This window comes from Battus philenor, unplaced genomic scaffold (genome assembly GCF_028537555.1).
Source record: "Battus philenor isolate CCGP_79_NKW_IND1 unplaced genomic scaffold, ilBatPhil1.0.hap1 SCAF_19, whole genome shotgun sequence".
Lineage (NCBI taxonomy): Eukaryota > Metazoa > Arthropoda > Insecta > Lepidoptera > Papilionidae > Battus > Battus philenor.
In genome coordinates this window covers 9,006,576-9,019,458 of record NW_027181681.1, presented here as the reverse complement: position 1 = coordinate 9,019,458, position 12,883 = coordinate 9,006,576, and the positions used below count along the sequence as shown (strand labels likewise).

The 12,883-nt window shown below is 34.9% G+C and overlaps 1 protein-coding gene across 1 annotated transcript in view; it reads left to right on the top strand.

Moving 5' to 3' along the window:
• Nucleotides 1-12,883, top strand: part of Dhc98D (Dynein heavy chain at 89D) — a 91,912-nt gene that overhangs the window by 7,330 nt on the left and 71,699 nt on the right. Inside the window, 13 exon segments of the mRNA XM_068764507.1 lie at nt 906-925; nt 928-1,015; nt 3,908-4,079; nt 4,452-4,598; nt 5,574-5,666; nt 6,080-6,270; nt 6,430-6,628; nt 8,013-8,260; nt 8,341-8,485; nt 8,967-9,080; nt 9,762-9,942; nt 11,478-11,591; nt 12,599-12,681. Of these exon segments, the coding sequence (XP_068620608.1) occupies nt 906-925; nt 928-1,015; nt 3,908-4,079; nt 4,452-4,598; nt 5,574-5,666; nt 6,080-6,270; nt 6,430-6,628; nt 8,013-8,260; nt 8,341-8,485; nt 8,967-9,080; nt 9,762-9,942; nt 11,478-11,591; nt 12,599-12,681 (1,795 nt within the window).

The window sequence follows — 12,883 nt, the reverse complement described above, 5'->3', positions numbered from 1 at the left end:
AGCGAAACATTTTGTTTACTCTTGGCATAAAAAGTCACGGTTTTTGTTTAATGCAAAGTCACTAAGAGCATATACACCAATGTGATTAAATTTAGAATATTACACGTATAATAATTTTGGCCATAATTTTATAGATTATTTTTTGTTACTTGTTCGATATATCATAGATTGACGCATATTACAATACCTGTTGTAATATTTTTATTAGTAATAAGTGCTTATTTTTTAAAAATTTAGTGCAGTTTTTGTCTATTTATTATTGTTTTGTATGTGTATTTGTCTTTGTGGTGTGAAATAAATATATGTCTTGTCTTATATTTTGTTTATACGTAACTTTTTCTTGTTTCTTGTATTTGCACTACTATAGTAATAGTTTATGAACTCATCTATTAAAATCAATACAAAGTCTTTTAATATTCTTTTAAAACTCTAGTAATCTTTAGTTTTTATATTTTAATCTTACAGACCATATACTCTACATATTAATTTGTTATATATCATTCGTTAACAATGCTTCGTAAAATGATGCCTGTTTTTTGACAAATTTGTAGTCTCTTCCTTAGAAATTATACACGAGGCTTTCTGGTAGAAACCAAGGATTTTTAATGTAATATTCATTTCTTTATTTATATAACACTTCTTATACAGTTTATGTATAACGTAGAACATAATGCCGAAGGCGTTCTCTACGAATTAACCGATTCGGCAGCGCAGACATATATTAATGAAGGTAGATGAAACAAGATAACATGATAAAAAAAAAATTATGTATAAATACCCTAATAAAAAGTGTTTAAATATCTTCACATAATAATTATATAAATATAATAAAGTCCAATTATCGTGATGATTCAGTCAGCTTGTCAATATTCAAGAAAATTTTTAATAAAAAAAATTTGTTGCAGGATTCATCGACTTTCATGGACCAAATCTTGGACGATGTCCAGGATAAACAGAAATCTACAGCAGAGGAAGTTGTTAAAGATATTCAGGAACTCGTGTCAATTGTTGATTGGTAAATAATTAATCTAATATATAAAATTATCTTTTCACGGTGTGCGTGATTGAACTTCTCCGAAACGGCTTGACTGATTTTCGTGAATCTTAGCGTGCATATCGGCCAGGGTGGAAAATCGGACATCTATTTTTCATCCCCCTAAATGTTAAGGGTGGTTCACCCCTATTATTTTTTATTTTTTAGACAAGACATTTTGTTTTTACATTTTTTTTATGATACAGCATACAAAAATACATACAATCCTAAATTTTCACCCCTTTACGATCAACTCTTATTTTTTATTTGTTAATAAAAAAATTAAAGTTTTTACTTTAATTTTTTTGCAAAATAACGTTTGCGGGTTCAGCTAGTAAATTTATAAGTTACTGACCCGGTAGACGTTGTTCTGTCTTATCTATGAATAATCGATTCGGATTTCAAAGCGAGCTGTCTATCGCGCAAAGAACATAGCGAATTGTCATATGCGAAGCTTTAACAGGCATATTTCGAAGTTGAAGTTTTAGTTTTTTTCCATAAGAACCATCTATAAAGTATGACTCGCGGGACCACGCCCGGATCGAACGTCACGCATTCGAGTCGCTCCGCATACGAAAAATTGCAGTTGCGAAAAAAGTTTTCCGATTTTGATGCATTTTACATCAAAAAACGCGTAAATATGTTAGCAGTGCTATTGCGAAAAAACTATTAAAATCAGTGCATAAATAAACTTTTATAAGCCAAAAAGTCCCAGACAGAGACATTTTTCATTTAAATTGAAGGTAGACGTGTTTTGTTTACATTTCGTCGGGTGTCCGTGTATGACAGCACGCACGATTCGTGAAGGTGTGAAGTGCGCTAGTCATGTTCAATATGCATTTAAGTCATCAACTATGGCGGGGAACCTAGTGAATATTGAAAAGTCGTCAAAACCGCCCAGCATTATCCAGCGCGTCATGAGCTAGGCAAGCTCTGTTGCCGCTGCACGAGCGGCATCGTCCAAAAAGCGGGCCACCCTGGAAACGTCACATACCGCGTGCGCGTCGCCTACGGTGTATGCGACCTCGGCCGCGGTCATTGCCCCGGTAAATAGCGCGCCATCCTACGTGGCAATAGCCAGGCATCCTGCAGCGAAAACTGGAACGAAGGCAGCGACCAAAAAACCCAGAAGACCGCAGACACCAGTCAGCACCAAGAAGTTGGCGGTCGAAGCCATCCGGAAAAACATTTCATTTCGGTTGTCTAACGATGCCCCAGCTAAAGTAGTTCTATTGTCGAACCACAAGCTTCGCGTAAACTTTGACATAGTCCGAGACTGCGAAGACTTCTTTACAGCGTCTTACAAAATTCGTTTCGTCACAAGTCACAGCGGTAAAGGCAAAAACTTAGAGAGAAGATATCCGTTGAGACTCCAAGCAACGAATTATCTTTTATTACACTAAAACCCGGAAATCAAGGGCTACATGGATACTGATACCCGTTTCAAATTTAAGCCAATAACTGTAACTGCAACTTACATAACGTAGTATTTGCGCTTACTCCCGGGTTGTTTCGAATTTTCAAAGCGATGGGTAGGGTTCGAGTGGATCACCAGAGGGTTCACTGCGATGACTTCTCTCCGTTTATCCAATGCCATTCGTGTCTACAATTCAAGCACCTTGAGGCTCAACGCTCAAGCAGAGCGTAGCGCTGTGCGTATTCTCACTGCTAGCATACTGAGATCGGCTGTCCGCGTGAGGAAAGCGCACAAGTTGTTTAAACTGCGCCGCTGATGTATAGTGACGAGACACTAGATTTTTCTCTCGTGGATTACCTCTAGAGCCGTTTACGTCAAAACTTATAAATATTCACGAAATTGCAGCGTTTGGATTCAAGGAGTATGAATACGTTTGGATAGGAAACACCTGACGGCATATGTTATATATTAAAAATAAATTAACTTAATATTGTAGTTTTATTTCTGTGATGTTTAAAAATCTGCTCACCATAATTCCTTTCCCTGTATATAGATTTCATTATTGCCATTTTCAAAGTTTCAAAATCTAAAGTTATGAGTTGTACTAGTTTTTTTAGTTTTTTAGACTATTTTATTTATTAATTTTATTTTATTTTATTCGGAAAACAAACAGTGTCTTATAACTACAAATAAAAACCCAAATAAAAACTATACACCAATTACATGTTTTTGCACATTGATACACAAACATAAAAAACGCAGAAAGTAAAAAACAATAAAAAATACATTGCCTTTAAGTTGAGCGAATACACTAAAGTTAATATGAAGCTATCATCACGCTCCAGAACTGTCAAACAACGCCTTCGATAAAGTTTGTTTAAAATTATGCGTGTTAGAGACAAACAAATCTAGTTCGGGGTACCGAGCTAGTTTGTTCATCTCTCTCGCTGATCTTATAAAGAAGGAATTTTGTCTGTAATTTGATGTACATTTGGGAATGTTAAGATACATAGGCTGTCTAATTGTCCTATTTGGAACAACTAAGTGAACATGAGTTAGCAAGTGTGGAGTATCTACTAAACTCTGTGCAATATTCACTAGAAAAACAATGTCTACAATTGTCCTTCTTTCTTGAAGTGGTAAAATGTGGTGTCAAATACACCTTGAGATATAATTTGAATCGAACCTTCTGCATTTATATTGCAAGTATTTCAAAAATTTACGTTGAATTGACTCATTCCTATTAACATGTACACTGTTACGAGGATACCAAACCTGAGAGCAATACTCGAGGATACTACGCACCAAGGAACAATATAAAATTTTCATTACCTTTGTACTTGAAAATTGGGAACAAGATCTAAGAACAAAACCCATTGCTTTCCGAGCTTTACTGACTACGTAGTCTACATGTTTTTCATATGTTAATTTATCAAGTAATTGATCATTTATTCCAGGACCATAGAGCATATTGAGGGTGAAATACAGATGCCAATGCCAAACATACCCCTGCTGATGGAGCAACGAGACGTAAAAGTTGTCGATCCTGAATTGATAGCGCAAATGGAAGAAGCTGTCGTTATGTGGCAAACACACATTGATAATACTATCACTGCGTGTTTGAGCAAAGTTAGTAGATATGTTAACTAGATTAAAAATTATTTCTTTGAAGTTTAAAAGGCTTTTAAAGCTGTACATTTTCCAAGTCTAGATTTTTTAAAATATTTTTACGTATAATTATTTTTAGTGTATATATTAAGTGGCCTTAAGGTTTCAATGGTGACCACGGGCCGGGCAAGCGCAGCGTAGGATGTTTACACCCGTTTACACCTTTTTGTTTTTAAATTTATGGAACATAATTAATATATAAGATCATAGTCGTACTACGACTTTATTACATACTCGGTCGTACTTCTATTTAAGCGATATTCATTGTGAGGTTAATAATAAAAATGTTTTATTAAAATATTCAAAGCAAAATGCATTATATATGGTTGACAGGCTCACGAAGGCGAAGGTCCAGTCGCTGAGTACAAATACTGGCGCGAGCGAGATGCAGAGCTATCTCTTCTTGTGGAACAGCTGAAACAACCGATTGTTGTCAAGATACTTACTATGTTAGCGAAAGTCAAGTCACCGTATATGAAGGTGAACTTATATATTTACTACGTTATTAGAAAAAAACAAAAAAATAAAACGAAGCCATCATGCCAGTCTCCCGGTTCTTCTACATAGCATTACATTACATGTAGATATATTAGAATAGATCCTGAGGAAAAAAAAATGTCTTCATCTAGTCCAGTTATCACTACATGATATTCGCCAAAGTTGATAAAATAAGATGTGAAATTTATCACATTGGTTAGTAAGATGTTAAGGACGCGTTTACATGTGAGTAAAATGAATGTCTGGCATTTTCTTGCTCTTACGTTAAGTCTTCTTGTTTTCCCTTCCAATATCTATAAGGTAAATAGGAACATATGTTTCTTTTCGCTACCTATCTTTTCAACCGGCGATTGGAATATAATGTGAAGGTTGTAAGGTATAAAATGAATTCAATATACTATAACCTTAAAGTATGAACAAAAAAAATATTTTTATTTAACTTAAGCTTAAAACTTACAAGAATTATATAATGGAAAGTTTTGAGAACTTTTTTTAGAACATTTTGTTTCTAAAAATACACTTAGTGATGTTCTTCGTAGAAGAACCAAGGTTACCGACGTAGATCGAAGAATTGCTCATATTAAGTGGCAGAGGACGGGGGATGTCACTCGCTTGTGCAAGCGATGGCAGTGGCAGGCAGTAGGTAAGCCCTCCACGCGGGAATTCCCTACATTTGGGCAGCGCAAGACGGTTTATCTAGGCGATCTTTATGCTGTGTCTTGCAGAGGGTCTCTATTTGCTGGAAAAAATAAAAAGTAATGCGCTTATCCTTTAATTAAAGGTATTTTTCGTCTGCTTATAAAATTGTGATTAAAAGTGTACTACGTTATGCTTAAAATTCTAACACAATACTCTTTATTGGCACAAGTAAATGTGGTTAGCTATGACAGCTAAACTTTTGATAAAAAAACACTTTGATATTTGCGAGATAATTAATATGTAAAAATGTATCGGCAGAGCTTTATTAACTACAAGGAGAGACTTATGGAGCAATACAATCTGGCCGGCGACAACTTGAAATTCCTTTCTACTTTACTGCGCTTCTTCAATGTAAGTTTGTGTTGTACTTTTTACTATGAAATATATTTGAACGCTTACAAAATTTCTCTGGACCTTGTTAGCAAATTTACAGTTGGTCGACGAGCAGTGGAGAGGGTGACGCTCGGAATTTTTCTATGAGATCGAATCAGGAATGAGGCAGATCTATAAGGGAAAAAAGGTAAACGACTAAGCCCAGCGAATTGGCAAGTTGAATTGGAAAGAACAGAGGCCCGCTGAAACTTTAAGCGTTTTATTGTTAAGGAGAAAGACTCTAGTGTCGAAATACAGGCCACTTCCAACCAGTCGTATTGGAAATATATGGGGGGGGGGGAAGCCTGTATTCAGCAGTGGACATACTGCCGCTAAAATGATGATGATTATAATGTTACATAATTGAGACTTTAAAATCTGTTTGTTTTTAGGTAATAGAAGATGAATCACCTCTACAACAGGTTTTGGAGATAATGCCAGAGTTAATGGAAAGCATTTTCATGGTGTGGGTGCTTTCGAAGGGTTATCGAGCTGACGAAACAATGGTACCTCTCATGTCCAGGATCTCATGGGGACTTAGTAATAAATTGGAGCGATTTCTTAATGTTCACAAATTATTCGAGTAAGTTTTATTATTATGTTAAATTGGAAACTTTAGCATGTATTCATATATATATAAATATATATATATATATATATATATATATATATATATATATATATATATATATATATATATATGCATCGATCGATCATTATTTAATGTTTGTGTCTATAACAGCAAGAGTAACGAAGAAGTGTTATCCCTCGCACGCACCGGCCAGAAAATAATGGAGACGTGGCACATCTTGTATAAGGAGACGCGGCGCAACATTGAGCTTAGCGGGAAGGGCGCGCGCTGGGAGTTCGACCAGCCGTTGCTCTTCAACACTACGGACTATATAGGCACCGTGGCGCGCGACCTGGGAGACGTTGTGCAGGTATTCAGTTGACGAAAATCTATGTAATATTAGAAGTTATCTTAGCAATACTTACAAGAACCAACGGAGAGCGTTACAACATACGAATACATTGTTTTATTTAGGTAGAAGTAACAAACGGTATAATGCAGAGTGATTGGTTAGAGGTATAAAAACTATAAAGGGTTAAATGTATCTATAAATTTCGCGTATTTCCTTTGTTGTCCTTTTAAAATAATATTCGTTAGAAAATATTAAACAATTTTATTTACTCTTCAGCTGCTCCGATAGACTAGTGTCAAAATTTATTGGCCTGCTGCAGACTAACACAAAATAAACAAATAAAACACTCGATTGCCTTATTCATTGATTTAATGTTTTAATAATAAAATAAATATTTCCTTAAGCATATTTATACAAACACGTTTCTAGAGGATGGGCAGCAGCATTCTCTACGTATCATATACCTCAATAATATATAATGTATCAATACCTCACTGCGATCGCCAACCCGCCTGCTAACCCTGGTATTATGGTATATCTCCCTATAGATATATCTGTTTGAGGCCTAGGCTTTACAGTAGGCGGCTATGTATGCTGAAACGAAGACGAATTACTTAAAAAAATATTTTTGCATTTGTATTTTAAATTGAGTATTTCGAAGCATTTTTCTCGAAGAAGATTGCGCTCCGGAAGAAACATTTTCATATAAAGATAAAATCGCAAGCCAAGTATTTTCTCTTGCGTGCAACCAGTTTGTTTTATATATATATATATATATATATATATATATATATATATATATATATATATATATATATATATATATATATATATTAATATATTACAGTGTATATATATGATATAATATATTATAGTCTTTTATCTTGTGTACCATAAATAAATAAAATACTTGCTTTATGGTACATGGTGCTTTATGATATTTTGTATCATTACTTGAAATGCAGGACAAACCATCGCAGGAGCAGGGAACATGAGTGTAAATTCATGCTTCTCTTGACGCTCCTCGTTAGTTTTCAAAATATCCTTCCTTCGTGCTTCCCTCTATCACCTTTAAGGATATCAAAAATAATCATAATACATCTGTCTTATGTTTTTATAGACGTCAAATTTTTGACTGTTGAGGAACAGATAGTTTACACGCAAAAAGTAGTTTTTATTTGCATGGGTATTGGTTTAAAATTTCTACTTTTACTGTTCTTTTTAATTTATCAAACCAATTCGGCCCATAAAGAGTTAATTTACTCAACGATTTGTATGGGAAAGAAAAGCACTCTTTCTCCAACAAAATAATGACCATGGACGAGCCGCTGTCGAGATTAGCGTGAAGCATGATATTTAACGATTTATTTATATCTATAAAGGTTTTAAATATTTTGTATAGGTTTTGATAGACTTCGAGCGAATATTTGGAGCGGAGCTGAAGTCGATAATAAGCGACCCCACACAAATCGACGATGTGCGCAAACGCGTGAAAAGACTTGTGTACCCGATACGTACCATTGACTTCAGTGTGTTCGTATTCGACAACAAGGAGAACTGGGACGTTATCATGGGCGACTTCTGGAAGGAGGTGCGCTACCTCGAGGACGAAGCGAAGAATTACATCAATCAGAGTTTTGGGAATTTAAGGTCGGAATTGATAATTTCCTCTTATCAACGTCAAAGGGATACTATATCAAATGAAATTAATATATTTTTTTTAACTGTAGGTTTTCTGATGAAGCCCTAGATGTGCTCCTGAAGTTCTTAGAATTTGATACAAGGGAGTCTATTCGACAAGAACTCTCTACAAAATTCGATCTGGTCATGCGTCAGTTCATAAAAGAGATTACCGCAGTCGACGACAAATTTACGGTATTTTTTCTCCTTTAGTAAAAGCCTATGTTTTATAATGTTTCAATTTATTCTCACGATTAAAAAAGTAAATATATTTTTGAATTCATGAGAATTGTGTATTATAAAAGTAATATCAAAATAAAGATTTATCAAAAAATATTTTAAAAATATGAGAGGGCATAGTTAACCAGGTATAATTTATAACTATAAATATATTTTGTATGCGAACTGATTGTATGTTTTGTTGAACATTGTGTTTAAATTGATACCTTTTATTAATTTTCATCGAGTTATTAGTTGTAATTAATTGAATCGATTACAAATAATCACTTCAGAATATGTTATTCTGCAATTCTTTCGCTGTATATCACTACTTAGTATCGAAATATAGGAGGAATTATTAACACTTAACACAATAACGTGTTCATTTTAAAGTTAAACCTAAAGCTGTACATTCCATAATTATCATGTCTTAATGCGATTTGCATATAAATTTCAGCGTTTCCGCAAGAACCCGCCGTTACTTCGCAACCACCCGCCGGTTGCCGGTGCAATTTATTGGGCGCGAGCGTTATTCACTAAGATGAAGCAACTGGTCTTAAAGTTTCAGAAGGTCTGTTCCATATACGCAAATAATAAAACATTTGAAAAATATGTTTGGCCTTAGCATACCATAAACACTATTAATACATCTTAACTAATTTATTATGATTTATTTAAATTTATTCATAAAAATAGATCTAGCTCTGTCTAATATTATGCGTCCACCACTATCCACCAAATAAAACTTCCCTTATACAACTTACGACATATGTTTTTCACAGACATAATAAACATTTTGTATTATGCTGATAAATGTCTGTTAAGTCTCTGATTTTCTTTGGCAAGCTTAATCTGTCAACTAGCCATAGAGAGGGTCGTATTCTGGATTTCACTACGTGATCGAATTAGGAATCAATGTGTAAACGAATGAAAATAACCGATAAAGCCTAAAGAGTGGGCAAACTCGAACTGGCAGTGAACTGATGGCTACATTGGCTTTTAAAGTTCTGGATTGTAGACCACAGACCGAGAGCAGCGTAAGACGTCCGCCCTCAAGGTGGACTTCTTGACCTTGAAGACCTTATTAAAGTCGTTAAAAGTTACTGGAGGTGGGCAGCTTTCAACCGGTCTTATTGGAAATCCAAAGGAGAGGCCTAAGACCAGTTGTGGACATCCTGCGGCTAAAATAATGATGGTTATATTACTATTTTATATAGTTATAGATTTTTTATTTTTCTGCCGTCAATGTCAGGTTCCAGAACTGAACGATAGTGAACAGAAGAAGGAAGCTTTCAATCAGTACAAGGCGTTCACGAAACTCATCAAAGATTACGAAGACGCAAAGTTCAAGGAGTGGGCAGAGCACTCTTCTCTGTTCGTTGATAGCATGATGAAGAAAAATATTTTACACGTCAAGTTTAAAGAAGGAGTGGGTGAGTTTCTACATATTCTACACGGGATACTTTGCTGTTGTGGGGATAGTAAAAGGGTCACGCCGAACTTCATGGTTATTCTTTGACGCTCTTTGAAGATACAATGGGAACATTTTCGAATAGCAGTAGTTTCAATGGCGGTAACCTTGTGCCTGGGAGTCTTAGGTTGAAGTAGGAAGTTCCCATCCATTATCATAAATATGCGAGCAGAATTAACTTGATCACCACGGTTGAACGCCATCAAGGTATTGGGGTGTTGAAGCAAGGCGTGAATTGCATATTAACACTGTAATATGCCACAGTATAGTTGATTTAAATAAACTTATTTCTACAAGCATGCGTTTCGAGCTTTTAAATATCACCAAATTATTTATTGTTCAATTAAAAAAATATTTGAGTGGATTATTTTCTTCATGCAGCATATTCGGAGACTGGTAAGTTTTACTATTATTACACTAAAGTATAATTCGTTAAAATATTTACTTGTTCGTTTGTAAATACGCAGAAGTCTCCTTTTAGGCTCGCTATAGTGAGAGGCATTTTTGACTATCCTTAACATGAAACCAATAAAAGAAATTGACAAAAACAAAAATTCAAATATTTTACTTGCTTATGCAAAAAAGTGCGTAAATACAACATGGATCTAATGTGTATTGTTGTAAATGTGTGTAATGGCGTGAGAGTATATATAAGTGCTTCTTTCTGTACCTATCTGATATACGTAAAGAATAGACTGAACTTGCAACGGAATCCTCAACACGCATTAAAAAACAGCGTAGACTGAGGTCTTCTCTCAAAGACAATTAACGCCAAGAGCTACGAACGACTTTAAGGGCCTTCCGACCCAGTCTAAATTTAATTGTAATATCCGTAGCTGAGTTTCTCGTAGGAATTATGGACCTTAGATTTTATAACAGAAATTTATGATAAATACTTAATAATAAATGATAAACCGAAAATATTCAATTCTACTGCATAAAACATTTAATAGTAATTTATCATTGAAAAGAAAAATCTGATAGATTTAACCACTTCCATCTCAAATTTATAATAACTTGAGTATTTATTTATTTTTTGGTTTATAGTTTGGGGTGAATTGTTTTTATGTAGATTTAATTTCTTTTCATTCCTGAACTTAGTTTTCTTTCTTGTAGTAAAATTATCGTGTTTAAAAATTACACGAATATTTCCATTAAAACAGTCTGTCTACCGCAGTCTTTCCCATCGTGGGGCCCACGCCCCACAGAGGGGCATTATTAAGGAGGGCAATTTTATAAGGCCAGTTTTATAAGGAAAAGTAGACGGGGTGTGTCTTTCTTAATCTTCCTCTTTCATTTCATTGTTTGCCGCATACGCATTTATCAGCGGGCTGGCGGGCATTGCACTTTGTTGCACGACTACCACTGCATGTGTGGAAGTGGCTAAATATTGGTCCTTTTCTTACTTAAGATGGACTTCCGCAAAATAACGCCTGATTCCATTAAATATTTTTTTCGATCCTTCGACTGTAACTGTAATAAATATTTTTTTAACAGACGTGATGCCAGTTAAGGGGCCCGGTCAAGGAAAAAAGACGTCCAACACTTCTTTGCTTCCCATGGACGTGGTGGATAAGGAGATAGCCGCTAAAAGGCGCAGGGACAAAGCATGTCAGTATCATACAAGGACTATCCATCTATTATATACAAATTCTTTATTGCTCTATAAATATTTCAAAACAAATTTCTTTATTGTTAATTAATAATTTAGTATTTCTACCGTTCCTTTGGTAGTAATGTTAAATAAACACTAAAGTTGGTAGGTCATTTTCGCAACGGGTTCAGTTGAAAACATTTTTTTTTCTTACACGAGGAAATACCTACGCACGCATATTAACCCTAATGACATGGCAAAGAAGAGATATATCTGTGTCACAGAGACAAAACACCTACGATGTTCGTCGAATGAAATAACAAAACATATTAATACAATTTACTTATCCTTTTATACCATTTGATTTAAGTTCTTGAGAACAAACGAAGAATAAAAAAGAGTATTGGTAGCATAATCTAGTGGATAGGGTCATCACCACAGTTTTGTTTCCCGAAAAGTGCATAGTTATTTATATATTTATTTACATTTTACAGATATTGTACAATGGCGGACTTAATGTTTAAAACAGAAAGTCGTATTAGTAACATCGCTTATAACTCACGCCTTCACTAATTTTTATGGGTTTTTTGTGTTAGTTGTCGTCCGTAATAGGATAATAGGGATTAACATATGAAATTCTTTAAATTTAAAAACATCAGTTGCAGTGTAAATAATTTAACTTAATTTTGTGATTACTTGCTGATGGAATTTTAGGCGGAACGAAGTTCGCCGGGGTTAGATAGTTAGCCTAAGAATTCTCTGCATGTCAATCAAGATAAAACATACACTATTTTATGTAAATTAAATGAAAAGTGTACTTTCATAGGAAGAAAATCTCTTGGAAATTGTTATAACGTGTGGCAAAAATAAGACATTTGAAATTTTACAAATCGACTAAGCATGTGTTGTGATTGTCGGAAATTAACGTTGTCACAGTTGAAACATTACAAGAGAGATAATATATTTCCTATACGATACATTATATTTGTATTGTTTGTTACTTCCTCATCAACAATGATTGCAGTAATGCTGATGCGAATACCGGGCCAGCACTACGAGAACGTCAGGTCGCCGAGCTCGGTATCGCTGCTCGCTAAGGAGGGACTGGTACATATTTTAAAGTTATTTAAATTCCGAATGACTCAGTGTCATCAACTGCCGTCTGTTTCTAATAAGACAAGAAAGGACCAATATCTAGCCACCTCCGCACATGCAGTGGCTGTCGTGCATGAAAGTGCACCGCCCGCCAGCCCGCTCGTAAATGCGCATGCGACAGACAATGCCAACCACACAACCGCCACCGTAAATT